Raw genomic sequence first — 19563 nt, 5'->3', positions numbered from 1 at the left:
AATAGGTAACAAATGATATCTAGGTACAATCTTCGGATTTGATAGATGCGATTGATTTTATACGCTATTAGGATAAAAGATCACGAAAAAATATTGTTTATCCTTCCTTCACACAATTTTGACAGCTACCCATAAACAAATTGGTAAAATATTCGAAAATCTTTAGCTTGGGAAGAATTTTACGATACAGATTTGTATTTTAAAATGTTTTTCAATCATTAGTTTTTTTTTAAATATCTATGTATACAGCAGTTCCATTTGAAAAGAGCCTAAACTGGGGGTTCCTTGGCCAAAATAATTAAACCCGATTTTTTTTTGTTTGGCCATTAGGGTGACCTACAACGTGCTAGGCTGGTTCGAAAAATGGCAATTTTCGTCATTTTTCGCAAAAACCACAATCATATCTCCGCGTTATTTCATCCGATTTTAGATGTCTTAGACGCAAAATAAAGGTGGTTAGTTTGACTATTTGAGAAAAATAGTAAGAAGTTTCAAAAATCTTGAGTTTTGACCGTGTCTGGACCAAAGAGCCTATGTCTGAAAATATTTTTATCGGATTCCTCGGAAAATTTCACATAACATTTAACAAAATTGGCGATGTCGAACCGTCCGAGATAAGATTTTTTGAAAACAAAAACTTAGTTTTTCGACGCGACGCGCAGAAAAAGTAAAATTACGGAATCGGCAAAAAAAAATCAACTTTTTTCACTAAAATTGGGATAACTTCCAAATTTCAGCGATGACCTATACATGTTTGGGTACCAACATTATCGTAATTAAAATACGAAAGTATAAACGCATATGTCTATAAACGCAGGAAAATGCATTCCTATTTCCATAAAATTTTAATGTTTTTTGAAACTGAATTTTCGAGCTAACTTTGAACGGACAACGACAAAACAAATATTTGCAACGGCCCTAATGTAAAACATATTCATTTGAATTATAAAATCAAGTCTAAGTCTTAAAATGGCCAATGAACATAATATTTAGCAATTTTAAAATGATAGACCTTGAAAAATATTATACAGTATAAAAAAAACAGGAGACTAACCGGCATCTTTCAGACAAGGAAAATTTCGGATAATATTAGCGAACTGCCCCCATCTGCTGCAACCTTCCATCGGATGAGGAAGTAAAATGTCGGTCCCGGCCTTGGTTGTTAGGCTGTTAAGTCATTCCAGGTGTAGGAGTTGTCTCCATGCCATAAGTACAAACAACACACCAAACCAAGCCTACTCCGGTGGAATCGCTGGCGGCGGTTGGACTCGCAATCCAAAGGTCGTCAGTTCAAACACTGGGGTGGAAGGTTCCTTGGAGTAAAAAGAGGTTTGGGTGTTCTCCCCATTCAAGCCTTCGGACTCCTAGGTTCGAGCAGAAACTTGCAATAGAGACCACAAAAGACCCGGGGGTCGTTAATGTGGATGGTTTTTTTTTTTGTTTTGTATTAGCGAACTGATGTTATTAAAAAATCATCAAATTTATTGTCCAAAGATCAAAACTCAACCCAACACAGATTACAGCCAGTACTTGTTGTATCCATAACCACCATAGTTCCACGCTCCATTATCGACGACCTTGGTCACAACTGGTGCCGCTTGGTATCCCCAGGTCTTTCCGTACACTGGCCAGCTTCCGTATGCTCCCGGGTAGCCGGCATAACCTCCCAGCACGGCAGACTTTCCGTACAGATCTCCGTAGGCTGGCCAAACCGAGCTGGAGACGGCTGGAACGGCTGCCGAGTATGACACCACACTTGGGACGTAAGATCCGTCGACAGCGACGGCCAGAGCCAAGGCTAGGACTGCGATGACGAACTTCATGGTGAAGGCTGGTGGTTTACAATGCTTCTGATTGTGGTGAAGTGAGAACGCTTTGCTAACTGATGACTTCTGGCGGTAGCTGTTCACTTTATATATGGAACTTAAGTTGACGAAAAGTACATCCAAGTAAATGTATTTGTTGAGATTCACTTTGATTTGTTGTGTTCAGTTTCAGTGAAGGTGACGGTCAACAAGATTGTCTTGCTTGAGTGATTTTCGATGACTGTGCAAGGAGGATACGTAGACTTGCACTCAACGAAGCGTAGCTGTGGTATCCAATCTATTCCAGAAAATTTATTGGTCTAATTGTTGCGACAACTCTCCTTTCATAAGCAGACCAAATCGTATATAAAGCATTGGCACAATTTTTCAATCCAACAGTTAGCAAAACGTTCTCACTTCACTACAGTCAGAAGCATTGTAAACCAACTTTGTCTTCACCATGAAGTTCATCATTGCAGTCCTGGCTCTGGCTTTGGCCGTCGCTGTCAACGGATCATACCTTCCAAGCGTGGTATCCTACTCGGCGGCTGTTCCGGCCGTCTCCAGCTCGGTGTGGCCAGCCTACGGAGGTCTGTACGGAAAGTCCGCAGTGCTGGGAGGTTATGCCGGCTACCCGGGAGCATACGGAAGCTGGCCAGTGTACGGAAAGACCTGGGGATACCAAGCGGCACCAGTTGTGACCAAGGTCGTTGATAATGGAGCGTGGAACTATGGCGGCTACGGATACAACAAGTACTGGCTGTAAACTGGATTGAAGTGATGACTTTGGATTTGTGAAATAAAAAGTGTTGAAAGGCAAAAAAAAACTCTTTGTCATTTTACCTGTATGATCAGCGGTCGATCCTCTGGGCACGTTTGCAGCGAGTCTTTGCGGTACTTCGGATCCTTGGTGAAACAACTGCTGTGGAACATGGGCGAATAGCAAAGCTGGGCACCGTGCCGGCGGCTCAGCAACCGCCAGGCCAACTCGCTGGCATCCACCATCGGGGCCACCTGTTTGTGGATGAGATGGCACGTATATTAGTACTAAAAGGGGGACAAATTTATTGCTCCATTGGGATTGGAGCATATTTGGGGGTGACAACGTTTAGGTTGAATTAGGTTAGCTGAAAGGGTCGAATTTTGCTAAATGAGACTGAAAGTGAAACAAATCTCTACTTGGGGAAACGGTTGTTGTACGCAGTGTTGCCAAATTAGTTCAAGTGAATGGCTTCTCAAAATGCTATCATATTACCTCTGCAAATCTATTACCATCAGTCATTTCCTCGAACTGTTTACCCCACGAAAGATTTCGACGAAAAATGCCACCCGAAACGTTTGAACTCCCTCCCCTGACTATTCAACCTACCACATATTTCGGCGAACCCAAAATTTTCTCGTAAAACTCGAATCCGGCCAGCTTGGGTCGCTGCTGTCTAGTGGCCACCACGGGTTGTTTTGCTGTCCTTTTGGCTGTTTTCACGTCGCAAGGTGTTTCGCCCGTAGATTCCGGTAGAGTGTTGTGGGACGATGAAGTCGCTTCTGGCCCTTGGGGCATCGTCGTCGGTCCTGCCGTTGACATCGAGGATGACGATGACGTTGATGATGATGGGGCCGGTGGCAATGAAGCAAGAGTTGTGCCGGGATGTTCCTGCTGACGGTTGAAATCGCTGGCGTCGTTACTGGTAACCATAATCTATTGTTCCGCCGAGAGCTTGAATGCGCCGGAAATCCTTTTAAGGGGCAGAGTGGGATAGTGCGATCGCACACGCACACGCTGGCAGCAGCACCGTAGGGCAGCTTTCGGGACCTTTGCGACTGTTGCTTGCGTGGATGAGCAGAAGTGGCCGGAAGTGCTGACAGCGCTGTTTACATTTGGTGCGTCACTTTTCGGTGAGTAACGGCTGGAACGTGATGATTAATCCGCAAGGAGTTTTGCTGGAACAAATGACAAAAAAAAACCTTTTTAGACATTTTGCTCAAGGCATAATTTAAGTTTTGATACTGCCAAAAATTGCAAATATTTTTTCCTATGATTTTTACGTCTCTTACAATCTGAGTTCCTGTGAATTTAATTAGGCTGGTACAAATTTTATTTAATGTTTTTGTCTAGCCCCCCTTCAAATTTGGTCAGAAAAATCAGGGGGCAAAAAAAATTTCAAAAAAATTCAAAATTTTAATGGAATTAGAAGTGCAATCAGCTGAAGTCAATTTAAAATGCATTCTCCTGTGTTTAGAATCATTTTTAGCATGTCTGGGTTGATTTAAAAATCTCTTGAATTTTAGAAAATTTTCGGTGTTTAAATATTATCGCAATTTCTTTTTTCGCTAGAATTTTTGTTTTCTTAAAATCTTACATTGTTTGAAAATTAATGATTGCAAAACATCTGAACTAGTGTAAAATACATTATAAAGCACTTTTCCAAGCAAATGTTAAAACTTTGGCATGTTATTTCAATATTTATAATTTTTCACCTGGTAGAAGTTATTGGTTTCAATGCACAAACATAATCAAAAAAATTAGATGTTTACATAAAGATTGCAGTTAAAACAAATTAAAGTGTTAACAACGAAATAAACTGAAGTACAGACATCGCTGGTTTGGATTTTAAAATGCGTTGTAATTTACTTTTACTTTTATTTTTTTTGAACGTTTATTTGATTTAAAGATTTTTAAAGTTTATTTATTATCTAACACATATTTTTTTAAATTTATTTGAATAAATAAATATTCACATAAATTTTGATCTTTATATATATTTTTTTAAACTGCTCATGTTTAATTAAATAAACCTCACAATAAATATCTTATGACAGTTTTATAAAATTTGTTTCTGTTTATTTTCACAAAACAACTCTTGTTTAAAATGCAATTCAGTGTTCTGCTAATAATTTAATAATCCATTATTAAGAAGGTTGCAAAAATTCACAGCAATTTTTATAAATAGTTTTCCCAAAAATGTAAAAAAAAATTTCCATGCAAATTTGGCAGCTGTCCATACAAAAGTGATGTATGAAAATTCAAAAATCTGTACCTTTTGAAGGAATTATTTGGTCAATTTGGTGTCTTCGGAAAAGTTGTAGGTATGGATACGGACTACACTGGAAAAAAATGATACACGGTAAAAAAATGGTGATGTTTTATTTAACTTTTTGTCACTAAAACTTGATTTGCAAAAAAACACTGTTTTTTATTTCTTTTTTTCATTTTCTGATATGTTTTAGGAGACATCAAATGCCAACTTTTCAAAAACTTCCAGGTTGTGCAAAAAATCATTTTCCGAGTAATGATTTTTTGAATCAATACAGATTTTTTCAAAAAATCGAAATATTGGTCGCAAACATTTTTCAACTTCATTTTTCGATGTAAAATCAAATTTGCAATCAAAAAGTACTTAGGTGAAATTTTGATAAAGTGCACTTGTTGGACGAGTTGGAAATGATACGCACCTTATGTGCAAAACTTTGTTTTGTTTTTACAGTACAAATATTTTTCCGTGTATCTGATAAGTGTCAAAATAAAGATAAAGAGTTTAGCGTGTAACAGAAAAGGCAAGACGCGCGCGTTTTTACTCGATCCGTTCGCGGAAAGAAAAAATACAGTCCACTCGAAGTAAAACGGGAAACAGCACTGTTTTCAAGTTAAATCCATTTTCAGGTGACTTTTTTTGAAAATAATCGCAGTTTTTCATTTTTTAAATTAGTGCACATTAGGGTGGTCCAAATCTGGACTTTTTTGGGGCTACCCACTGAAATCAAAGATTGACCCATCACTAGGCTAAATTCCAAATTTGAGCTCATTCTGACCACGGGAACCCCTCCCTCCAATCGCTTGAAGTTTGTATGGGAAAAATCGTCAAAATGTATGGAGAAAAGCAACTGTTTTACTTTTTACCTGTGGAAGGCGCCATAGTTATCCGATGCTTACCATTTCTCAAATGTAGAACCTTCATTATATTTAGAACAACTTTCCCGAAGACACCATATTTTTAGGATTTTTTCCCACAAAGTTATTAGCGCCCAAAACTAACCATTTTTGCGCGGCCAGCTGTAAGGGGCTACCTAGGGACCATCCATAAACCACGTGGACACTTTAGGGGGGGGGTATGGCAATTGTCCACGATCCATACAAAAAAGATTTTTTTTGTATGGACAATTGTCCACGAGGGGGGGGGGGGTTGAGATTTCTAAAAAGTGTCCACGTGGTTTGTGGATGGTCCCCTAACAACGATGTTTATTTCCAATTCGTACACGCACGTGCTCTCTCTCAGGTTCAAACTCTCTCACGAGCTTGCTCGCCTGCCTGCCTGCCTGTTTACCTACAAGCGCGCGCTGTTTCTCTGCTTGGACTTTTGTCGTCGTCGTCGTTTTCGTTTGCTATCCGCTGCGCTGCGTTCCTGGCATGTTTATTATAATTTTCAAGATATATTTCGATATTTATTTCGAGATATAAAATTAAATGTAATATGTGATTAACAATAGATATCATATTATCAGAGCGTGTGTGAGAGAATACAAATATCGATAAATTAGTTCCTCCATGAATTGTCATCTGTTATGTTATGTAATTGAAATTTATTTCTAGTTTTGGTATCATACCAAACTCAAGGCTGGGATTTTAACTCTTCTAGAAAAAATATAAGACTTTGTTTCAACTTAGTCAAGTATAGATTTCAGGAAAAACAATACACTTAGACAATTCATCGATTTTTCTGTTTTTTCCACTTTTGTATACCGTAATCTGGGGCGAATCGGGACTACAGTCTGAATAGGGACAGCAGTTTTTAGAGCACTTAAAGCTTTTAAATATGGAAATGGATGTACACATTTTGTTGGTCTGAGTCTGTTCTAACCGAAACCAACCAGAAAAATCACAATATTGTGCTCCAACATGGTTAAAACTGCTGTCCCAATTCACCCCATGTGTCCCGATTGACCCCAGTTTACGGTACTATCAAACAAGCTTAAAAAGAAAACATTTGAAGTTTTTTCGTAGCCCTATGATCACGATTATTTTTCATTCCATACAAAATATTTTTATCTGCCGAAAATATAAAAAACTTCCTTACAACAAATTGCGGTATATTTTGCCTTTGACGATTATTAGAAGTTTACGATTCCGAAACATCCAAAAAGTGCAACGATGTCTAAAAGAAAAGCCTCAAAAATAGAGATTGTTGAGCTAGCTAGTTTGAAATCTGTAATCAAATCGCCTTCGAATGGACAAGCAGTTGGTCAGATGATATTTAGAGTAAAAAAAAACAAAATTTGTATTACCTGAAGATTTTTTAAAATAATTGAATCATTCTCTCTAATGAGCATATACGAACAACTGCTTGTAATGCTCGGAAAAACGAACAAATCCTGTTCATTTGCTTCAATTTTTTAAACGAGGCTAAGCCAAGGCCTAAGTCTTTTATTCAAATTATTTTGTTAATGCACTTTTTTTTCAATTTTGACATAATCTAAGAATTTATATGCTAAATATATCTCAAAAAAACCTGCTATTTTAGTTGAAAATTATAATAAACATGCCAGGAACGCAGCGCAGCAGATAGCAAACGAAAACGACGACGACGACGATAAAAGTCCAAGCAGAGTAACAGCGCGCGCGCTTGTAGGCAAACAGGCAGGCAGGCAGGCGAGCAAGCTCGTGTCGTGAGAGAGTTTGAACCTGAGAGAGAGCACGTGCGTGTACGAATTGGAATTAAACATCGTTGTTAGGTAGCCCCTTACAGCTAGCCGCGCAAAAATGGTCAGTTTTGGGCGCTAATAACTTTGTGGGAAAAAATCCTAAAAATATGGTGTCTTCGGGAAAGTTGTTCTAAATATAATGAAGGTTCTACATTTGAGAAATGGTAAGCATCGGATAACTATGGCGCCTTCCACAGGTAAAAAGTAAAACAGTTGCTTTTCTCCATACATTTTGACGATTTTTCCCATACAAACTTCAAGCGATTGGAGGGAGGGGTTCCCGTGGTCAGAATGAGCTCAAATTTGGAATTTAGCCTAGTGATGGGTTAATCTTTGATTTCAGAGGGTAGCCCCAAAAAAGTCCAGATTTGGACCACCCTAGTGCACATGTTTGCCCACTTTTAACACAAATATTTTCGAAGAGCTGAGAAAATCCTCAATATTTTGCATTTTTGAACTTTGTTGATACGACCCTAGGTTGCTGAGATATTGCCATGCAAAGGTTTAAAAATATGAAAATTGATTATTTCCAAGTCTCACCCAAACAACCCACAAATAAAAAAAATAAAAAAAAATAAAAATAGTGTTTTTTTGCAAATCAAGTTTTAGTGACAAAAAGTAAAACTAAAAATCACAAAAAAATTTACCTTGCATCATTTTTTCAGTGTAGTCCTTATCCATACCAACAACTTTGCCGAAGACACCAAATCGATCAAAAAATTCCTTCAAAAGATACAGATTTTTGAATTTTAATACATCATTTTTGTATGGCCAGCTGCCAAATTTGTATGGAAAATTATATGGACAAACTAATGATGCAAAATGGTTTCTTAGGGCATACCGAAGGCACCAAAAAAGTTTCAGCCGGATTAAATAATACAAAAATTAAAATTGAAGAAAAAAGACCGTTTTCGTAGAGAATTGCTCTATTGGAAAAATCATTTTGTATTGTTTCAATAAATGTCAAACTTCACATGATTTTTTGGGAAAAAAACTAATGCAGGGTGGCCACCAGATTTCGATTTTCAATTTCCCGGCTTTTCCCGGTTTTCTCCCGAGACCAGAAGGAATTTTGCCGAATGTTTTTAAATCAGATTACAATGTTTTTTAGGCTAACGTTAGTATCTACATACTTTTTGAACGTATACATTTGGTTCAAAGTTTGAATTCCTCAAGAAAGCTTTCAAATGTCTTGATTACAAAGTAAGCAAGTTGTAAACGGAGCCATTTTTATCTGTTTCCAATTCAAACCTCTAATTTCCCTAATGATTGGTATTTTTCATCATCATGCTCTACAGATTTTACCAACTCAAAGAAAAAAAAATGTTTTCGTTCTTTTAAAATAACATAAATTATAAATTAAAGCAGGAAATGTCATTTAAAATGTATTAATGTTTTAGTAAAGATTTGCAAAAATACATTGTTATGAACATTTAAAAAAATTACTTTATTTGTTTTGTGCATTCAAGAAGTACGATTCTTCCAATAATTATCAATTTTAGTGAATTAATTATTTTTTTTGTCTAAAATTATGTGTGTGCGTTATTTTGAACCAAAAAGTTTTTTTGCTTAATTAGTCCAAACAAAAATTTATAAATACACTGCAGTGTAGGAAAATTGCCATACAGATGTAAACAAATTGGTACCTTGAAACGTTTTTTTTATCGATTTAGTATCTTCAGAAAGTAATGTATTGATGGGATAAATTTTCGAAAATCATATCAATTCAAAATTTTTTCTAAAAAAAACCCAAAACAAAAAATGGAAAAATCGTAATAAATGACCGTGCTGCGTTTTTTTCAAAAACGCATAATTTTTAATATGAACTCAATTTTTGTTGATAAAGTAAGGCCGTTTTTAAATATTTTTCAAAGTTTAAGTCGCCCTTCTAAATTGGTTCGAAAAATCAGGGGACAAAAAATATTTTTTCATAAAACAGGAAAATTTCAATAGAAATAGAAGTCTAATCAACTCAAAATAATGTAAAACGCCTTTTTCTGCATTGATAATATTATTTAGTTTATTTGGGCTTGTTTAAATATATTTTGAAGTTTTATAAAATTACAATGTTTAGCATCAGCACCGCAAAAACATTTTTTTTCTCAAAAAAAAAAAAATAAAATAAAATTTTCGTCAATACTTATTAATTTTGGAAACTTATGATTGCAAAACAACTGGACAGATGTGTAATGCATTTTAAAACTCTTTTTCATTCAAATGATGACACCGTGCCCAGTAATTTAAATTTGTTAACTTTTTTATTTTTTCTCGGTAGAGCTGCTAGTCGATTACACTAATTCTCACTAACTCTCCATAAAAACCATTCGGTCCTGCCTATAATTTTTGAAAAAAATCAAGGTGCACGTGTTTCTGAGGACCCCAAAGTTCATGCTTCCCATCGTGTTGAGCCTACGCAGCAATCGAAAGGTCGTTAGTTCAAATACCGGGGAGGATGGGAGCTTTGGTATTTGGCGTTTCAAGCCTTTGGACACCTTGTTTCGAGTGAAAATCTCTCAAAAGAGAACGCCAAAGACATGCTGTACACAGCAAAAAATTGTGTTAATTTGGAAGGTGTAATTTTGGAAGTTTGAACATTAAAAACAGATTCGCCAAATAAAAATATCATAGGACAGAAAAAAAACATCCATAGCCAAGAAGCTTGTATCCATTACACAAAATCAAACATAGTTTTCACGAATACTTTATTTAGAATAACAGCAATGATATACTAATTGAGCAAAGAACATATTGAATACGTTTAAGAGGCTTTTGTCAAATTTTAACTTAACATAAAATATTTTCTCTGTTTGTCAGTAGAACTCCCGAGTTTTTCCCGGTTTTCTCGCGGTGGATAAAAATCCCGGGGTTTTTCCGGTTTTTTTCCGAAGTAGCCACCCTGAACTAATATCGTTCTTACTAATCAAAGAAACTGAATGTAACATAGAATTGACAAATAATGACATCTGTTTTGTTTTTTTTTTGCAAATTCGGTTGAAGCCATTAAATTTCATAAATTTTCAAAATATTGATGTTAAAACTATGATTTTTTTCTTTTGCTTGATTTTGTGAAATTCCCGGGATTTTTTTCAAATTTCCCCGGAAACGGGGAACGTGTAATCTCGAAAATTCCCGGGATATTGCAAAGTATTTTTGTTACAACTTCATATTTTTTCATATTTTGTTTTATTTGTTTCAATTTTTTAGAACAAAGCTTCATTTTTTTGAAGGTTTTTTTTTCAATTTTGACTTTATTCGGCACATTGAAATACCGTTATGTGTTTCTGGTGCTTTTAAAAATTTGATGTTTGTGAAGTAGTTCAAACTAGTGTGCTTTCACCAACAAATATCAACCGCAATTACAAGTGACAGCAATGTGCGACAAATGCGTTACCAAATTTAATTAAAGTCGGTCGTTCTCAAACGTGCCAAAATAACAAAAATTGACAATGACTGTTTCCTTTTCTTTCGTTGGAGTTGGTTGTTTGCAACGAGCAGACTAAACAATACCCACGAAAAAAAAAAGGTGGAAAGAGTGACACACGAGCAGAGGGACGCAGAAAACGTCCCCAAAGCAATAAAATGTCCATCAAGCCCTCTCCCCAACCTCCATACTTTTTTTTCCACAGGGAGTGGGAAAATTCGCTGGAAAAGCGGCATTGTTGCTGCTGCCTTCGGTCGTTGTTTAGTCCGGTGGCTAGTCTTTTTTTTTGCACGCGCTCGCGCCCGTTTCCAAGTCCAAGAGACTCTTCCAAGGATGAAAAGGCCACTTAAATGATTATACATAATAAATCAAACAAAAACAAGTGAGCGCGGTGAGCCGGAACGTTGGAGGTCGTGGAGCGGAGAGCAGTGACTTGGACCAGTTTCCTTATGTCCGGCAGCAGTGCCTTTCCATTATGGTCATTTTATTCATATGTTTTTTTTAATGTTACGAGGGGGACAACATCCTTGCAGGATGATAAGGATAAGGCCGGCTATTCAAATAAAGAGGAGATGAGTTGTGCCAGATAGCATTTTTCATTCGGATTTGCGGCAAGGGAAAACATACAGAAGAACTTTTGATCCTTGAGATTTTTCAAATCGATTTGGCAGGAAAAACAAAAAGACAGAACAACGATTGAAAATGACTAGTGACGTATAATAAAGATATATAAATTACTATCAAGTTTCATAAAAAAAATGAAAAAAAAAAAACAAACCAAAATTGCGATTTTAACCGCAGAAATGTTAACAATAAATTGTGCAATGAAGAAATTGTTTTAAAATGGATTTCAGCAATTTCCAAATAAGCTCTGCCTGCAAACACTGTTTCAGGTCGTTGAAGATAAAAAAATAAAAGTTTCCATGTTAAAGTCCACTAAAAGTCATGTTAAGAAGGCATTCGCCACTGTTTGAGTCCAACTTTTCTCATGTTTTTTTCGTAGTTTTGACCACACCACACTTTTGTCGTCTCCTTTTCTTTGGAAAATCCATTGTTGAAAAACTTTTCGAGACAAGAAAAATGGCTTGTCGTGTGAGTATGTATACTTTCTCTTACTATTTTGGGGGAAAATGTTCACGTCTAATCTCGAGTGCGTTGTGCTTGAAACTCAGCAGCAAACTAGTGAAAAGTTATTCAGCCAACATGGTTCTTTGAAATGTTTAGGAAATAAAGTTCTTCTTATCAAAAGCAGGACGGGTTCTTTTCTCTGGCAAAGTTTCCCCTCTCCGAAAAAATCCACCTCACACGCCGTCATAAAATATACTAAATCGCGTCCCGAATGATTTTCCGTTCGACGTATCTTCCTGCGTGAAAGTACCACCCCACCCCCGTTCAATAGTTGGTTCACAAGTTTTTCGTTTCTTGAAAACCGCTCGCTGCAAAGCTGTAAGGAAAATATCAAATCAAAGCGAGCAAAGTGAAACTTACTAACATTGCGGAAGGGGGAAGTCCATCCGAGTCGAAAACTAGTCCAGCTGGTTGGGGAAAAGTTTTCTGCACTTTTCCCCACGCCCCTCCTTCCCACGCCCAGCAGCTTCCTTCCGGGCGAGTGAGGAAGCTAATGAGAAAACCACCCCCGCACAGCGAATGGCCAGCATCATCAGCGAGCAGCAATTCGAGCGAAGCTGAAAAGTAAGCTTTTTTAATGCCAACTATTGGTTTCTGAAGTTGGCGCTGCACTCGGGTATTGCATTTTCTTTGACCAGCCAACGCACAGTTTTCTGGGTGGGGATTTTTCGAATTTTGTCATTTTTCCGATTCGATTGATTTTATCGTCAGTAAGTCGACCTCAAATGACGGATGTTTTTAAAGGAGAGAATCGATTGTGCTGCATGTTTAGCTGTTCTTCAGAAAAAAAGTTTTTGATGATGGCAAGGAGGGGGTGTATTTCGATCACTGAATATCGTGACTGCATAAGTAGTTTTTTTCTTCGTTTTCTGAAAGTTTTTTAAAGTTATATTCCGAATGACAGCAATCAAGTCAGTTGAAGACAGTTGAATAAGATTTTATTTTGCTTTAGTTTCTGAAGAGTATTTAAATTTTTCTAGTTGATCTATTTAGTGTTTTCGGATCAAAGATAGATATTTTTTAGAGGTCGATTGAAAAATGATGTTTACAAACTTTGGGGCCTCCACAGGGCTGCAGTAAGCTCAAACTTTATATTTTATATAAATACCAAATTCATCGTAACAATCTGGCCTACATGTCTTTGTTCTTGAAATTTATCCCAAAATGGACAATTCTGAAAAAATCGCATTTTATGGGTAAAATTCTTATTAAAAACGGTTTCTTCTCAAGGCAAGTGAATTCAATCAAATGAGCTAAAAATTTAGCTTTAATTCCAAAACAAACAAAAAAGTTCAATTTTATGCTACATGCCAAATTTTCAACACTCTTTAGAAAAACCATTTTTAAATCGAATCAAATTTTGAATATTTTTGACCCGCACTTCAAAATTAACAAAAAAATACAGAAAAATCATTACAAAATAATCATCTTAATAGTCTGAGTAGTCTGAGTTTTGAATCTTTTTAAATAAACATCTCATAAAGCCTATTTTTTCAAGGTTAAGCTTCCGAATGAAAATTCACGTAGTTTAAATATAATGTTTTTTAAATAGCCTTTTTGCAATTCCGTCGTGAAACTACTTACTTTTCCTGTCATTCTTGAACGACGAAATAGCCTACTTTTCTGTACCAAAAATAACAGAATCGAATAGCAACACTTTTCAAAATAAATGCTGAAAAGTTCTACTTTTCAGCACTCCAATGGGTGCTGAAAAGTTGAACTTTTCAGCACTTGTTTCGAAAAGTAACACTTTTCAAAATTTTTTTTTATTTAAGCGATTTATTGACAAAATACATGAAAATTTTACATAAAATTTCACTCAGTGTGTGTTTTTTGGAATTGCAAAAAATGTTGTATGGAACTCGTTGCAAAACTTGATTGTTTCAGCACTCTTCGTATTTATCCAACTCGGTGAACCTCGTTGGATAAATGTACGACTCGTGCTGAAAAATCCTATTTTGCAACTTGTTGCATAAACTACTATTTTCAAACGCGACCAATTATTCTGAATAGCTCCTACATTTGGAAAAAAAAACAACACCTGCTCAAACTGACTGCCAAAATTGTTTGAAGACTTGTATAGAAAAAAATAATGAACTGGATGCTTTTAACCCTCGTAAATATAATTATTATACCTAAGGCTACCAACTGTACTGAATTTTTCCTTACCATACGGATTTTCGACCCCCTTCGCGGATTTTTAACAGCCCGGATTTTTGTATGTATTTTTCCGTATAATACGGATTTGAGCGAAATTTTAATGTTGACAATAAATAACTTTTAATTTATTAAACTGTTCTTTTGATTTAACCAAAACTTTTACTAATTTGACATAAACATTTTAACACGGACGAACGGACATGACACGGGGTTTCAAAAAGTGAATCAGGGTTTCTTTTACTTCTTCTGGGCGAAAACCTGCGCAAGCGAGATCGCTTATGTAAAAATCTTCGCGCCACGTGGTCTTAAACGTAAACAAAGCCAGCTGATGATGCAAACTCATGGGCACTTTTTGAAATGGTCGCATGATTTTATATTAAAAATACAATTACTATAAATCTTTCGGCAATTTTAGTAACCATGATAAGTTACATTGAATCATAAAGACAAACTTAATGCCAAAAAAACTGTTTTAAGTACAATACTAATGCTAAGTGTTTTAATTAATTAATGCATAAGACATTTTTAAGGAATCATGCGTAATCGCGCAATGCTACTTCGACAACTTGAGTGTAGATGGCGCAAATGACAGGTTTGCATCAGAAATTTGAAGAAAATTTGTTCCTGGAGTCATGACCGTTCGTCCGTGATTTTAATTTAACTTTCAGTTTGAATTTAAAAGGATAATTCGGATAGTTTTCCGGGTTTGCCTCAGTTCAAAAATGAATAAAATATTATTGTTCTTTTCAAATTCCTTACAAATCATACTAATCAAATAAGTGATCCGCAGGTTTTTTAAAGCTTCGAATGGTGACAAATTTTGCGTAAAAAATTGTAATATTACATCAGGAACTGATGAATATTGATCAGTTTCTGATGAACTTTCATCAGGTTCACATTTTTACAAAGTTTTTGGGTAAAGTTACGCAAAAAAAGTAAAATTCAACCTACCAAATTTGTAATCTTCTAAAATTAATTTTTTTTGATGTGTGTACAAAATCGGCCTATTTTCCTCAAATATTGTAGGGGCCATTGAACATTTTGGAATAAAGCAATTATATATTAGGCCCTTTCAAAAATTTAAACTTATTTTGGAATTTTCAAAATATTGTTTTCGAAAATATTTGGGTTAAATCTAAAATTCGGGACACTTTTTCAAAAAATCTGTTTTTGTTTTGTTGATTGCATATTCATAAAAATAAAAAAAATGAGGTGATAACATTGTCTGTATCAAATTTCGATTTTTCCAAAAATCAGTATTTTATCCAAAATCTGTATTCCAGGATCTGTATTCCAAGATCTGTATTCCAGGACACTTTGGAGGACCCAAAACATCCCAAAAGTGATCCACATAGCTCATGGTGTTGCCAAAGGGTCCCAGGGACATCACTGAAATAGGATTGTATTCCAAGATCTGTATTCCAGGACACTTTGGAGGACCCAAAACATCCCAAAAGTGATCCACATAGCTCATGGTGTTGCCAAAGGGTCCCAGGGACATCACTGAATATGAACCATAATCGGAAACTTGGTAGAATCGTGTTGTTACGGCGGTAGACTCCAAGATCTGTATTCTAGGACACTTTGGAGGACCCAGATCATCCCAAAAGTGATCCACATAGCTCATAGTGTTGCCAAAGGGTCCCAGGGACATCACTGAAAATGAACCATAATCGGAAACTTGGTAGAATCGTGTTGTTACGGCGGTAGACTCCAAGATCTGTATTCTAGGACACTTTGGAGGACCCAGAACATCCCAAAAGTGATCCACATAGCTCATAGTGTTGCCAAAGGGTCCCAGGGACATCACTGAATATGAACCATGATCGGAAACTTGGTAGAATCGTGTTGTTACGGCGGTAGACTCCAAGATCTGTATTCCAGGACACTTTGGAGGACCCAGAACATCCCAAAAGTGATCCACATAGCTCATGGTGTTGCCAAAGGGTCCCAGGGACATCACTGAATGTGAACCATAATCGGAAACTTGGTAGAATCGTGTTGTTACGGCGGTAGACTCCAAGATCTGTATTTCAGGACACTTTGGAGGACCCAGATCATCCCAAAAGTGACCCACATAGCTCATAGTGTTTCCAAAGGGTCCCAGGGACATCACTGAATATGAACCATAATCGGAAACTTGGTAGAATCGTGTTGTTATGGCGGTAGACTCCAAGATCTGTATTCCAGGACACTTTGGAGGACCTAGATCATCCCAAAAGAGATCCAAAGGGATCGAAGTGGTCCCAAATGGTCGTGAGGATGTGACTGGTAATAACTAAACTTCATTTGCCTTGAAAAATCGTTGTAAACTTGAATTATCTTCAACATTTTCTGAAGTTTCCAAATTTCAGGTTTTCAGGATGTTCTAGGTCGTCAAAAAGGCCATTAACAACCACTCAAACATTTTTTCCTAGGTAGAGAAACTCATAAATTACAACTTTGCTGAACAATGTTATATGTTTTGAGCACTGTGTGATTTTATACAACCGAATTTCGGTATGGGTCATATATGACCCATCAGGCCTGAAAGGGTTAAATTAGAGAACACGATTTTTTTTCCAGAAAACCAGCTTGCAAAGTAAAATAGCTTGCAGAAAATTTTACCACAAACATTTTTTTTCAATTTCAATGTTGACACTAAAGAGTAGAGATATTTACGCTATAATGAGAAAAAAGTGCCGATTTTCAAAATTTCTAGGAATTTACAAATATTGCCAACACAAGTTTGTAAACGCTTAGAAGCCAGGGTATGGTTTCTAATTGAAATTTGGCCGCTGAGTCCTGATCTGGAATCTATTTTCATGTAAACAGTGATGATTAGCAGACGCCCGTTTGGAAGGTTGATTGTGATAATTACCTGTAATTTTATTTCCCATTGAATTCGGTTGTATTTTGGCTTTGTTGACTCAAAATTGATGATAAGCTACAAATTTTTGTATGGAGAATTTTATTGTTTTACGTTCTGATTATTTCCAGCAAATGCCCACTTAAGTGATATTGATGTACTTTTCGGAAGCCGGATCTCACTTAAATGTATGTAAACTATGTTCGGATCCATCATTCGACCTATCGTTGGTTAGATTATCAAAAGGCCTTTCCAACGAGTCCAACACATTGAAGATCTGGCAACCCTGTCTCGAGGTATGGCCACTTAAGTGATCTAATCCGGATCTAAAAAATAGATGAATTTTTTGAAAAATTCCATCATATCAGCCATTGTTAGTAATAAGTGAGGAAGGCTCCAACCATATAGGTGGATTAAGTTAGTTTTTTGTTTAAGTTATGAACGGATAATGGTAAAAAAGTTATGAACGAATAATGGTAAAAAATAACCAAACTGTTGATGAGTTTCCCAGATTGTCAATCAACGTTGATGAAATGGATATAGAGAAAAAATGTTTCGTTGATATATTTATATTGCTCAGCAATGACAAACATCAAACAAAACACAAAAAATAAAACCGCTGACTAGTCCAATCCCATGAAACCACGTTTAACTACCGGGATGGCGTTGGCCATCGCCCTCGCAACGGTCATCATCATCATCATTGCCATAAATGTCTGGGAGGTGTAAACTGGTGAAAATATTTGTCCCTCAGTCCGGCCACCCTCCATCGTCGGCCGAACGTGACTTCATACCAGCGCGAAAAGCCCGGAGAAGTGGTATTGAAACTGAGCCAAAAAATCGTTCGCATTCCTGCCGGCTCAGAAAAACGACCAAAAAAAGAAGTCCCTTTGGTGACTCCCAGGTCATCAACGCTGCTGGTGCCAAAGAAGCCAACCGGAAAAAACCTATTCACCTTTACGATTATTTCACACGATAAAAATTATGCCCATGGTCACACGGAGATTTCCCTGGTCCACACCTTGAAGCAGGAATAAGCGCGTAAATAAACTGCACCGCTTTATTGGCCACGGCCGTTCTCGTCTGCCCCCTGGGGAGAATCACGGTCCACCGAGAAATGGTCACCAGGAACTGTGTCGCATGCGATGAAGCAGAAAACGAAATTAACGCCCGGGCAATTTGTCCAGCGCAGATTCTAACGGCCACCAATGACGACCCTTTGGACGCATTTGTCGCAGCAGCAGCATTCCGGGCATCAGTGTTCCGGACCATTGGCTCTGGGTTCACCAATTTAACTGAGAATGTTTTTTTTCGAGCCTCTCTCTGTCTTATTTTGGAAATACGTGGCGCACTGATGCGGAAGTTTTTCCCACCTGTCATAAAATTAATGCCACCGAGGGCGATAATGCGAGCGAATTTAATTATCTCGTTAGGATGCGGATTAGTGTTGGATTTATTTGGGGAAGCTGGTGCGCATCTGGCCCAAATGCTTTAATGTGATGAGTATCGTGGCATGTGCAAAAACATTTTCCCTGATTGTTTTCAAATTTGTAGCCGATGTTTAGTTTTGGATTATAATCTAATGAGGCCGCAAACCTCGGGTTTTCAAATCAATTAGTCAATAGATTATTTGTTTTGAATGAAAAATGACGCAATTTTATGTAATTGGACGATAACTCCAACGTCAGTCAGGACCCAGGGAGACGACTCCTACACCTGGACTGAGCTAACGAGATCTTTTTTTATTTTCTCTTAAAAAAAGTTTTTTGGCCAGTCCACACAGAGATTGATTCAGTTATCGATTTAGAGTTGAACCCAAGGGTAGAACATTTATTTTATCCATAAGGTATAGATAGTTATGGTGGATCACAATTGATTAATTAGGGTGGGAAAAAAATAATTTATCAATCTATTTTAACTTTACAAATAAAGAAAAGTGGTCAAAGCAGCCAAACTAGTAATTTATGCAACAAGTTGCAAAAAGAAAATTTTCTCAGAACGAGTCGTAAATTTATCCTACCAAATTAGCTGAGTAGTCCCCTATTTTTTATTGCCAATATCACAGAAACCAGTGGTCGGAATTTTAATGTTAAAAAATTAACATCTGTTAAAATTTACGATACCCTAAAAAAATTACAATTTGGAATCAAAACAAAAATTTTTAAATTGCCAAATCTCAAATGCATAAAAAACTACATTTTTTTTCATAAAATTATAACTTAGCGGCATTTTTTTTGTTCGTCACTTTGGCTTAAAATTTACGGGTTTGTGTCCTCCGAAACATAAATAATATTATTTTTGAAATATTAAAAAAATATATAAAAATACGGATTTTCGGAATTTCAGTTTTTGTTAAAATAAGTTTATTTGAAAATCGTAAAAAAAAACATTCCTTAACAGTCCTCATCAATAGGTCAACTTTGCCGAAGACACTAAACCGATCATAACATTTCTTCAAAATATACAGATTTTCGAATACACACCAGCACAGTTGTATAGAGACTTGT

At 36.6% G+C, this 19563-nt stretch overlaps 3 protein-coding genes across 4 annotated transcripts in view; 1 reads left to right on the top strand and 2 right to left on the bottom strand.

Moving 5' to 3' along the window:
- Positions 1-19563, bottom strand: part of LOC6034878 (tRNA-dihydrouridine(16/17) synthase [NAD(P)(+)]-like) — a 129621-nt gene that overhangs the window by 26473 nt on the left and 83585 nt on the right. For both annotated transcript variants that reach the window (XM_038252513.1, XM_001845095.2), the window contains 2 exons: positions 3175-3743; positions 2649-2819 (listed from right to left, as the gene is read on the bottom strand). In XM_038252513.1, the coding sequence (XP_038108441.1) occupies positions 2649-2819; positions 3175-3498 (495 nt within the window). In that variant the 5' untranslated portion in view covers positions 3499-3743. The remainder of the gene's footprint in view (positions 1-2648; positions 2820-3174; positions 3744-19563) is intronic.
- Positions 1504-2100, bottom strand: LOC119766772. Its single transcript, XM_038252517.1, has one exon. It carries the CDS (start codon positions 1821-1823, stop codon positions 1518-1520), a length of 306 nt encoding a protein of 101 aa, XP_038108445.1. The 5' UTR covers positions 1824-2100; the 3' UTR covers positions 1504-1517.
- LOC119766770 lies at positions 2215-2619 on the top strand. The gene has a single exon (XM_038252515.1). It carries the CDS (start codon positions 2266-2268, stop codon positions 2569-2571), a length of 306 nt encoding a protein of 101 aa, XP_038108443.1. The 5' UTR covers positions 2215-2265; the 3' UTR covers positions 2572-2619.

This window comes from Culex quinquefasciatus, chromosome 2 (assembly GCF_015732765.1).
Source record: "Culex quinquefasciatus strain JHB chromosome 2, VPISU_Cqui_1.0_pri_paternal, whole genome shotgun sequence".
Lineage (NCBI taxonomy): Eukaryota > Metazoa > Arthropoda > Insecta > Diptera > Culicidae > Culex > Culex quinquefasciatus.
Note: the sequence above shows the minus strand (reverse complement) of the source record. Positions and strands in the feature narration are given on the sequence as shown.

Excerpts from the sequence above, each read along its gene's own strand:
- LOC119766770 (XM_038252515.1), top strand. The coding sequence starts at position 2,266 with ATGAAGTTCATCATTGCAGTCCTGGCTCTGGCTTTGGCCGTCGCTGTC.
- LOC119766772 (XM_038252517.1), bottom strand. The coding sequence starts at position 1,823 with ATGAAGTTCGTCATCGCAGTCCTAGCCTTGGCTCTGGCCGTCGCTGTC.